Source organism: Nematolebias whitei, chromosome 18 (assembly GCF_014905685.2).
Source record: "Nematolebias whitei isolate Nwh7 chromosome 18, NemWhi1, whole genome shotgun sequence".
Taxonomy (NCBI): domain Eukaryota; kingdom Metazoa; phylum Chordata; class Actinopteri; order Cyprinodontiformes; family Rivulidae; genus Nematolebias; species Nematolebias whitei.
In genome coordinates, this window is record NC_056515.1 from 17,163,217 (window position 1) to 17,175,333 (window position 12,117).

The following is a 12,117-nucleotide window of genomic DNA, read 5'->3' on the forward strand; positions in this document are numbered from 1 at the left end:
CCCTCCCCTCACTTCACGGTTCTGAGCTGAACTCTTCTCCGCTCCTGCTCCAAGTGGCACCGTTTGAAGCACCTGAAGTCTTCAATTCTCTGTTGTCCAACTAAGGACAATCAATCAATCAATCAATCAATCAATCAATCAATCAATCAATCAATCCATTTTTTTATTAAAGTCAACGGGACTGTCTTTTTGACATTTTGATCGCTGTTGTTATTTTGACAAATTAGCGCCGATGTTTTGAAACGTGACGTAAAATGTGAATAACACATCAAACATTTCTCTCCTTGTATTTTTAATTTATTTTTTACTGTAAGCTTTTTTTATTTATTATGTCTGACATGTAGCAGGAGTTCAGACACCTGCTGATGTGTGCACACGCTGTTGTCTGGAGACGTTTCTGTGCGTAACGTGCACCGTCCTGCAGGGCATTTATTTATTCTGTTGAATAATTGATCGTTTCTGTTTCAGGGTCTGAGAGGAGGAGAGGGGGTGTTTTCAGTGCTCAGCCACTGAGTAGGGACAATATTTGGAGAGGAGGAGGACAGAAGGTCTCCGTGCTTAAATGTGACCGTCTGTCCCTCCGTCCTCATCCCCGGCTCCTCTCCTGCTCCTCGACGGAGTGTGTAACTGTGCGCCGTGTGTGCTGCAGCTGGAACATCCACAGACTGGGTCCGCCGGGCTAAAGGCAACGTCTCCTCATTGTATTTTAAATAAATAATCTAAATAAAATGCGCAATGTCTTTGGACTTTTAGGGGCGGAGCTGCAGGATCTGAACACAGAGTTGTCAAAACAGAACGGGTCCAAATGAGAGAGTTCCCGGATCTTGTTCCAGCAGGATCCGGCTCAAATTAACCCCTGGCTGGGGGGTTGTTGTTTCAGGGACACGTTGTCTCAAACTTTACTGAGCTTCATCTTGTCACTCTCAACATGTTCTATCGAGTGAAAACGTGGAACAAGTTAATGTTCCCACCGCTAGTTGGAGCGACTCTCCGTCACATTTTGCAGCACAAACCTGCAGTTTATCGGATCTTAGAAAGCCGAACCACTTCCACACCTCCGAATGAGTCGTTCCTCTCTAATCAGTGATGTCATCTTCTGTCTCTTTGCTTGTGAAAGTTTGTTCAGTCACATTCTGACGGTCGTGGGCGCTCCTTTTCAAGAGAAAACTTAACACATGTTGGAGATTAGCCTAGCCTGCTACCACTAGCACCTTCTGGACTCGAGCTCTGCGTAACATCTACGTCACCGCACACTTACGTAGTTGTGTCACACCTTTTTCTGTCCGGGTTGAAACTGAAGCGGCTGCTTCAACCCAAACAGAAAAAATAAATGCGTCTGAAATGCTGTAATCCTATCGAAACATCGAAAATGTGCTAAAAACTCATATCACCGTTATTGAATAAAAGTATATTGTGATATATATCGATATCGAATTATTGTCCAGCACTAATTTATTGATATTTTTACAATTTAAGACAAACAAAAAGACCAGATTATTGTAAAGAGGGGTGATTTTTATTTATTTATTAAAAAAAAAAAAAAAACTATGAACTGCAAAACTATGTTATTTTTTTTAATTGTGGGAAAAAATAAAGCAAAAAGTTAAAGTGAGTATTTGCAAAAGAAATGAAAGCTGCTAAAACTAGTACTTTTTTTGTTGCTTGTATAACAATCAATAAAATTCAGTTTTTAGTTTTGGAAAGAGCCGCTGCAGAGGGACCCAACGTGGCTCCAGAGCCGCAGGTTGCAGAGCCCTGGTCTAACAGATGTTGTCTAACATCCTTCTACCAATATACCCACTGTCCCTCCTCTGGACATGTCCAAACAGCCTGGTCTCTCTAACTTTATCTCCCAGTTGTTCAACCGGTGCTGATGATGTCATCCCTAATCTAATCCATCCTTGTCACTTGCATGTCACTGTACCTGTAGTAGTCCAGTCATTTGGCAGCTCTTTCTTACCACTCAGAGTCTTTAACAACTTTAACTCTTCACATTCTTCCTTCTTCAGCTTCCATCATTTAATCTTCACAACAAGTCTACACCCAACCATCGATGCTGTCTGGCCACGCTCTCCCCTGCCACAACCTTACACTCTTCAATCTCCCTCAGGTTTCTTCTTCTACACAGAATGTACTGTAAGTATCTGTGTTTCCTGCTTTAGTAAATCATGTCCTCATGTTCCTAATCAGGGTCGAGGTACTGAGACACTGAAGTTTGGTTTTTAATCGTCTGTAAGCCATAAACTAGGGATGCACAATATTATCAGCATGGTATCATTATCGGCTGATAATTGCGTTAAAATTAAATATCGGACAAGGGCCATGCCATCAAAATAACTCACTGATATAAAAGGCGCTGTTTTTGTATGTAAACCCAGTGACAAGAATGCCTGCAGCGACAGCACGACTTGTTGGGTGAGTTTTACCACAGAAATTTGGACGTCAAGTGTTAGCATGATTAGTCTTACGGCTCAGTGGACAGACAAAAACTTTTAAAAGTCTGTCCTTCATGCACAGGAATGCAGAAGATCTCACACTGCAGCTATAGAAACCTGGAACAAACCTCCACGAGTGAGACAGCATCGCAGGTGACTAATGCTAATGAATAACATTTAACACTTTTCATTTAATATAAGTTAAAGTGATATGTATATCATATGGCTGTTACTGAATATATGTCACCAGCTCTTACAGCTGTTACACAATTTTTGTAGCAAATAAGCCAAAATAAGAGGAATATGTTCTGACAAAGGAAAGTATATAAAATATCAGTTATCGGACGAATAAGTTTTAACATATCGGCCAAAAATCCAATACCGTGCACCCCTACCATAAACATCAAAATTACAAGGCTTGAAATATTTCAGTCTGTGCAATGAATCTATGAAATATATACGTTTCTTTTTCTGAACTGACTAACAACAAACAGTTAACTTTTTCTTGATATTCTAATCTTTTTAGATGCACCTGTGTGTTTTCATGTGTTTACATCAGTAGCAGCAGCACTCTGCAGCAAACAGGTGGAGGAGAACATTTGAAGAGCTGTGTCCACGAAAGAGGAACAAGCGATAAAGTAATACCTTTAATTGCATTTAAACATAATTTAACTTTACCTGTGAGTTCAAGTTGCCCACATAAACCGTTCTCCTAATTTCATCCAGTTTGGAGGGATCGACATTTCCAGTGAGCGGAGGCTGGGCGAGCAGAGAAGCTGCAGCATCGAAACCAACGGTAATTCGATTCACCAAGGGGAGGTTCAGCTGTAGGTGGAAAACACGCACCGGCTGTGTTGGTCTGCGTGACTGCAGATACACGGTTTAAAGAAGTAATCACAGCGACTCACATTCTGAAGTGGAGCTGGATTAGGAATCGGCAGCAATCCTCCTCCAGGAATCAGACTGGGTACCGGGGTGGCAGGTGCCAGTAGAGACAGAGCCTTGGCCTCTTCTGGAATTTTCCCTGCAGGACAAAACAAATATTAGTGAAGGCAAAGGAGGCACTCTTCCGTCTGCCTCCTCTATGTGTGCACAATTAACCCACTGTATTCTAGAGAAAAAGAGAGCATACACTTCCCCAGACAGTCTACATATTCTAGTCTACTGGAGACCGAACATCCTTACTGGCTTTTATTTAATTTTTCTTCTCGGTCAATATGTATTATTAATATGAAGTGAAAAGAATCTAAACTTTTTCTCAAAAAAAAAAAAAAAAAAGAACAATGATTATGTTGCTCTCAGTTTAAAAAAAAAAAAGAAACAGTGCAGAGAATGAGTCAACACTTTGATGTATGGGTCACCTGTACTGGAAACATATTGGTCATGAACCGTACGATATCAAGCATGGGCGCTTTTCCGTGGGGCGATCGTTTCGCAGTGTTGGAAAGGTGTGCAACACAAGACAACCCCAATGGCTGCATCACTAATAGCACACAGGACATCAGATACAGAAAAGAACAACAAATTTAAGAACTTTGGAAATGTTAGCTCAAACTTGGCTAAATAAAAAGAAAACCAATTAGGAATTTTGCTCATTTCCACAATGGAATATAATCTTCATCCTTGTTGGAGAAGACAAGAAAAAGGCTACAAATCTGAGTACAGCTGCAGGGATTTAGCACAAGTTGTAATTTCTGCAACATAAATGACGCAAGTAACCATCTTTCAAAATAAAGCATAATGAATGCAAAGCATTAATGCATATGTTAGGATGACAAAATGATGCTATACTGATCGGTGTCATTGCTAAATACTAAACATCAGAGCAGTTCTGAACGGCTCAGTTCTAAAGAAGCCTTTTACTGGTCTTGTGTACAGATGGGTGCACATGTAGTTCAGATCTTTACGCTCAGTTATTTGGACTCGTTATTACAACCAGACTAGTGAAGCGGTTTACTTCAACTGGTGCAGAAGACAAAAGAACAACAGTTAGTTATCCTCCTAGCATCTCTTGTGTGACCTACATCCCACCGATATGCCGTAGCAACCTGGACAGAATTCAATCACATACATGCTGCCGCTGTAGCAAAAGAGAGAGGGGGGTAGGGGTTGGACAGTAATCAAAATAACAAACAAAAATAACAAATACAAATACGCTAGAGATAAGCAAACCTTCAGTTTCTAGATAGAGACAGTAGAGAGTGGACAACATGGGATAGTATGAAAGGAAACAAACTAAAAATAAATAAAAATAAACAAATAAAAGAGACAAGGTGTCCATCTTGGAAGGATCAGCGGGCTATTCTCCGGTCACATTCCCCCTTGAAGGCTGCGTTGGCCCGATCGGGGATAGTGGCTTGGAAAACAATGCCTGACTCAGGCTAGTGTAGTGTAACAGCTGGGCCAGTCTAGTCATCTGATATGCACACATAATCACACAGAAAAAAACATACAAAACCAAATTAATAAACTCAGTAGCCATCCAGCACCAAGTCACGTGGACACAATGCATCAGGTTAGAGGTGATATTAATGCGAGTGCACACAAGGGAGGTTTTCAAATGGAGCACCGAAAACAAAAATGAAAGGAAGGACTGAGTTCACTGTGTCGCGATGAATTTGATTTTTGAAAAGTCACAAATATGGACACACAGGCTACTGCTTTCACAGTCCAGTGTGTTTTAATGAGGCTGCTCTCCTTCAGGCTCGTGTTCTCAGTCTGAACCACCCTGTGACAACAAGAAAAGCCTTGGCTGGGTGCTGTGAGAACTTAGCTAACAACCCATCACCTGGGTGGAACATACATGTGATGGACTAAAAAAGGTGTGCACACACAAAACCCTGCAACTCAAACTGAGACACCGAGGAAATCAACCCAGAGCAAGACATAACATAAAGTATAAACCATCATGTTCAACCCAAACCCCAACACTCACCTTCAGCGCATGGGACCACAATGAGAGCTCTGTCAATAAACACAGTGTTGGTGAGATGCTGCGCCACACCAACACTTGAAGGCTCTCGGTACTTTACGTAACACACTTTGGACGAGAACGACAGAGAGGCGTTGCTGTGAGGAGAAACAAACAAACAAAAAAACTGATTATTTATCTGCTAAACCGGGTTTGTAGGCGAAGCGACAAGGCCGCAGGTCCGCGGTGTTGCTTGGCTAGGCACAGCCGGAAGAGAAGCGCTTACTCGGGGGGGTAGAGACGCAGCTCCTCGATGTCTCCCAGGAAGCCGAACAGAGCGCGCATCTGCTCGCTGCTGACAGCCGACGATAGGTTGGTCACCTGGACGACGGCAGTCCCTGGTATCCCGCTCATTGTAGAAAACTATAACCACGTTGTTAATTGCTCGATGTGATGTTTACACTATATTTACTAATGTTGTCCCTGTCGGAACAGAAGACAAGCTAGGAGGCTTCACTCTTCTTCTTGACGCAGAGCAGCTGCAGACACTCCGCTCTGAGGCGCATCGTCGCCCCCTACAGGCAGAACTCGTCCACTGCAGAAAAGGGCACAAAGTTCTGGAGAACTTTAGAAATATCTGAGTCATGTGTACAAAACCTCACAACATGTCAAGTTTTCTTTATAGGTTCGTTCAGCTTTTTACAGCTTCTGCTTCTGTTTAGCTTTTTTAGGCTTGTTCAGCTGTTTTTGCCAGTGAGGATTATCAACTATACAGGTTCGTCTCACTGAGTCACAACGACTCATTTACAAGAGAGACCTGTTTTAAACAAAGAACACTGACGAGGTACAGACAACACTAGACAGTCATGTAAAAACATGTAAATTGAAAAGTAAATCAAATAAATTATATAAAAAAGCTAAACAAAAACAGCTACATTATAAAGTGATGCAATGTCTGCGTTGCTTTTTGCCACGAACCTAGCAGGAAATTCAAGCAGAGGCTGCCTGACCCAAAATAAGTGTGTTATATGAATTTAAGCTTCCCCACTCCCTTGAATTGGCCAGCTAGCTCAACTTCTCCAGGTTGTTTATGTGAACAAGAAGCTCCACACCCCATCACCCATCACTCCCCTCCCGAGGACACCTGTGGATCTGTGTCAGAGCTGAGCCGGCTGATAGACGCCGTACCATCTTTATCAGGACTATGGAACTTTCTGATGGTCTCCACGGACGACTCACTGCCCTTGTCGGCTTCCTCGTGCATAAATGTATTAAATGTATCATGATGTCATCAGTAAGTTGCTGCTTCATTTGCTGAGGTCATTTTTTTTCACACACATGAAAAACACATGATACATATCTGCAAAATAACAGTGCGTGGATCAGGTCTCCAAAAAGCTATTTAAAGCTTATAGACAAAGCCTGGGTACATCCATCCATCCATTATCTTTACCCGCTTATTCCATTTTGGGTCACGGGGGTTGCCGGTGCCCATGTCCAGCAATCACTGTGCGAGGAGCGGGGGACACCCTGGATGGGTCGCAAGTCCATCACAGGGACACATAGAGACAAACGAGACAACCAACCATTCACTCTCTCACTCACACCTAGAGACAATTTAGAGTTACCAATCAGCATAACATGCATGTTTTTGGTCTGTGGGAGGAAACTGGAGTACCCGGAGAAAACCCACGCATGCACGGAGAGAACATGCAAACTCCACCCAGAAAGGCCCCTGGACCGGGGTTTGAACCAAGGACCTGCTCGCTGAGAGGCAGCAGCTCGACCAGTTGCACCACCGTGCTGCGCCTGGGTACATACTGCATACAAATTATAACATATTAAAATAACAACACAATAAAAAATCAACTTTCACACTGTGTCCCGTCTAGGACACAGTGTGAGATTATTATTTTTTTTAACACCTACACTCGTGGGTTTTTTTTTCTCCTTATCTTAAAAAAAGGGCTGCGCCTCCCGAGGCTGGCGGCCTCAGTCACTTCCGTCTTCCCATATCTGTTTGTTTATGTTTCTCTCAGACGGGCTGTACTGAAATGTAATTTTGCTGCGCTTCGGTGCAATGACAATAAAGCTGATTTGATTCTGTGTTGTTTAAAATCACTTAGAGAGGTCGAAGTCGACAACTTCAGATCTTTTTGCAAGGTGATCCAGAAAACAGGAGCAGAGTAAGAAAAGGCCTTTTTGCCTAGTTCAGTCCTCAATGAGGGAACACTGCAGGTAATAATGTCCTGAGAGCGCACGCTGTAGCTGCACTCATGCAATGACATGTAGGAGGAGATGTATGAAGGCAGCAGACCAAGAAGTGATTTAAAGATGAAAATGTACCAGTGAGAGAGTCTGTGTGAAGTTAATTGTTTCATTTAACTTTATTTGTACAGGATAGTCTCATTGAGCCTCGAGGACTCATTTACAAGAGAGACCTGTTAATGTCCAGTTAACCAGTGAATACTGGGTGCAGTGATGGGTACAGTGGTTACAGCCAGTTATGAATCTTAGTGCACCATGACAGACAGCATCCAACATCTGCAGGGTGCTTGCAGGAGTGTTCATGTAAATAAATGTGGATCACCATAAATCAGGCTCACCTGCCTTGCTTCTTTTCAAGAATGGGTTTGATGCAACCTTTTAGCAGCTTTAGAACTTGTGGTTGCTCTGCTGTTAGCTACTCCTCTGCTAATTTCAGCTGTTTTGTGCTTCTTTTGGTTTCCTTCTGCTAAGTTGAACTTATTCATTCATTTTTCCCCATCTACTGTCTACCAATTTAAACTTTCTGTGCTCCAGTCAGGTTTTTTCAGTCTCAACAATGATCTCTGCTGATTTCAAGGTCATGCAGACAAATGTCAAGGTCAAAGATCATCCCTTAAAAAACTTTGATTAATTCGGCTCCCTGTCAAATCCAGAATAGAATTCAAAATCTAACTTCTAACCTACAAAAGCTCCCAACAACCTAGCTCCATCTTACATTACAGATTATTGTTCTATATTTTCCTAACGGAGTACGTTACTCTCAAACTTCAGATTACTTGTGGTTCCTAGAGTTTCCAAAAGTAGAATGGGAGGAAGATCTTTTAGTTATCAGGCTCCTCTCTTGTGGAACCAACTTCCAATCTCTGTCCGTGAGGCTGACACATTGTCCAGTTTTAAGATTAGGTTTGTTTCCTGTTTGATAAATCCTGTATTAGGGTCGGTTGAGTATCCTGATCTGTCCCTTAGTTATGCTGCTATAGGCTTAGACTGCTGAAGGACAAATAAACCAGGTTTCCTCTCTCCGTTGCTGTCTTTACTTGCTCTACTCCAATTATTTCTACCCTCAACAGGTTTTTTTTATCTTTCCTCCCATAGAACTTGGACCTGTCATTCTATGTTCGTCTGTCTCTCCTTCCTGTCCTCTCAAACCAGCCAGACGAAGCAGATGGCCGCTTGTCCTGAGCCTGGTTCTGCTGGAGGCTTCTTCCTGTTAAAATGGAACTTTTTTCTTTCCACTGTTGCCACTGTGCTTGCTCAGGACGTCAGACTGTGATGATGCAGTGAGTCTGCTGGCTTCGTTAACTTTATGTGAATGTTTTTTTTAGTGCCCTGTAACAACTTCTGTTGTGACTATTGGTGCTTTATAAATTGACAGAATTGAAGGTTAACATGTCAAACTTCACAGCTGGACAGCTCATGGATCAACCATCTGTACCTGTATATTGATCTGAAAGTCAGAGTTAAAGGTCAAATGTTACTTACCTTTGTCTGAAGAGCTTTCAAATAACCTAAAACTCAGACATGTCAAACTGCACAGCTAGACCTCTCATGGATCAGTGATTATTAACGTCATGGGGTAAGGTCAAGGTATCATGTAGTCTCTTCTTTGCTTTTTCACCTTCTTATGGCTATCTACAGCTGTTATTTTGTTCCGTTCAGCTTTTCCTGCTTCTTTAAACTTCTTTTAATTTCAGCATTTTGTGCTCTGTACAGTATTTTTCAGCTTCTTCAGCTGTGTGTTTACAATTGACCTAATTTTTAAAGCTTTTTATACAACAAATTGTGAATAAAAACTGAATGCAATGATGTGGAGGTGCCAACATCAAATATTTTATTCAGAATAGAACACAAATCACAGATCAAAAGTTAAAACTGAGAGAATGTATCATTTTAAGGGAAAAATCTGTTGTTTCCAAATTTCATGGCGTCAACAAATCCCAAAAAAGTTGGGACAAGTCCATTTTTACCACTGTGTGGCATCCCCCCTTCTTCTTACAACACTCAACAGACGTCTGGGGACAGAGGAGACCAGTTTCTCAAGTTTAGAAATAGGAATGCTCTCCCATTCATGTCTAATACAGGCCTCTAACTGTTCAATCGTCTTGGGCCTTCTTTGTCGCACCTTCCTCTTTATGATGCGCCAAATGTTCTCTATAGGTGAAAGATCTGGACTGCAGGCTGGCCATTTCAGTACCCGGATCTTTCTCCTACGTAGCCATGATGTTGTGATTGCTGCAGAATGTGGTCTGGCATTATCGTGTTGAAAAATGCAGGGTCTTCCCTGAAAGAGATGACGTCTAGATGGGAGCATATGTTGTTCTAGAACCTGAACATAGTTCTCTGCATTAATGGTGCCTTTCCAGACATGCAAGCTGCCCATGCCACAAGCGCTCATGTAACCCCATACCATCAGTGATGCAGGCTTCTGAACGGAGCGTTGATAACAACTTGGACTATCCTTGTCCTCTCTGGTCCGGATGACATGGCGTCCCAGTGTTCCATAAAGAACTTCAAATCGTGACTCATCTGACCACAGAACAGTCTTCCATTTTGCCACACTCCATTTTAAATGACCCCTGGCCCAGTGCAAACGTCTGAGCTTGTGGAGCTTGCTTAGAAATGGCTTCCTCTTTGCACTGTAGAGTTTCAGCTGGCAACAACAGATGGCACGGTGGATTGTGTTCACAGACGATGCTTTCTGGAAGTATTCCTGAGCCCATTCTGTTATTTCCTTGACAGTGGCATTCCTGTTTGAGGTGCAGTGACGTTTAAGGGCCCGGAGATCACGAGTATCCAGTAGAGTTTTACGGCCTTGACCCTTACGCACAGCGATTGTTCCAGATTCTCTGAATCTTTTGATGATGTTATGCACGGTTGATGATGATAACTTAAAAGTCTTTGCTATTTTACGCTGGGTAACACCATTCTGGTATTGTTGCACTATCTTTCTGCGCAACAATGGTGGAATTGGTGATTCTCTTACCATCTTGTCTTCTGAGAGACACTGACACTCTGAGAAGTTCTTTTTATACCCAATCATGTTGTCAATTGACCTAATTAGTGTTAATTGGTCTTCCAGCTGTTCGTTATATGCTCAATTTCCTTTTCCCAGCCACTTATTACTACTTGTCCCAACTTTTTTGGGATTTGTTGACACTGTGAAATTTTGAATCAACATATTTGTCCTTTAAAATGTTACATTTACTCAGATTAAACTTTTGATCTGTCATCTATGTTATATTATGAATAAAATATTGACATTTGCCATCTCCACATCATTGCATTCAGTTTTTATTCACATTTTGTTTAGTGTCCTAACTTTTTTGGAATCCAGCTTGTACACATGGCATTTCTCTCGTTTCCCACGTTGTTTCCTGCTTTCAGTAAATGTCAGCCATTTAAATTCAACTTGCATTTACACTTTGGACACTTTTCAGCTTGATTTCAGCTTTTTTGAGCAAAGACTGGACCATTTTACATGTTCTGATACAACTTCTGATGTTTTTATTCCCTTTTTTCTGATTAAGATTATAACTTAAAACAAGTAAATACATTTTCTGCAACGTTAATTGTTGTCAGAGCACTAAGTTAAATGATACAAAACTCTCTGATGTGTCAGAAAATGATCCCGAGTTTGTTACAAAAAGTTGCTTCAGACTGATTAATCTCTTACTGAGCTCAGTCAACTTCAAATCTGGTGTCTTCCATCAAAATAAACCCAAATGACGAAGATTCACTGTTAAACAGCAATAGTTTATTTTCCACAGGTAACTTCTCAAACAGGTAATTATGTACAAAATCTGGAATGTTGGATAAATGCCTATCAATCATCACACTGTGACCAGAAACCTTAGAAATACTAACTATACATTTGAATCGGGTGCCTCTGCTGTTCAGTTTATTGTTGGTTTTACAATTATAACAAAGGTCATTGTTATTTCTTATATTTTGTAGAGTATTTACAAGTTCATTGGTAAGGTCTAAAATCATCAATAGGTCTGCTAAATAAATATAAACCAAGTGGGAAGTTAATAAACATGAAGAAATGGTAAAATCATTTATCTCCCTAGATTGTCTAGAATGTTAAGACATTTTTTGTCACGATTATAAAGTGATCAAAACCCCACAAACTCCATAATCTCAAGAAAAACAGAACAGGAATATTAAAATAACAAACAATAATTTGCACATTAAAGATGTCTAAGAATTTTAGTCAGTTTCACAATAATTCAGCTTCTTTTAGAAACAAGTTTATTACTGAAATTCTCTGTAGTCTCCACAGTGTCGTTACGTCGATGAGCCACGAGAATCGAATTTGAGTCGAACTCTGTTACCAACACAATCTACAGCCAACAAGGAGGCTACTTGTTCAGTTACTGCTGAATAAAATATACATTTTTTGATTATTTTTAGGTTTAAGTGGTCACAAAGATGCAGCTGGAATTTCTGGGGCCATCACTTTAGATGTAAATTTGATCATTTCCATATTTTAGAAACACGTCC

General features: G+C 41.2%; 1 protein-coding gene across 1 annotated transcript in view; it reads right to left on the bottom strand.

Moving 5' to 3' along the window:
- srek1 (splicing regulatory glutamine/lysine-rich protein 1) overlaps positions 1–5,897 on the bottom strand; it is a 17,514-nt gene extending 11,617 nt beyond the window's left edge. Inside the window, exons 1-4 of the mRNA XM_037692720.1 lie at positions 5,633–5,897; positions 5,371–5,504; positions 3,344–3,459; positions 3,114–3,260 (exon numbers count right to left, since the gene is read on the bottom strand). Coding sequence (XP_037548648.1) covers positions 3,114–3,260; positions 3,344–3,459; positions 5,371–5,504; positions 5,633–5,760 — 525 coding nt within the window. The 5' untranslated portion in view covers positions 5,761–5,897. The remainder of the gene's footprint in view (positions 1–3,113; positions 3,261–3,343; positions 3,460–5,370; positions 5,505–5,632) is intronic.
- Positions 5,898–12,117: the final 6,220 nt, after the last annotated feature.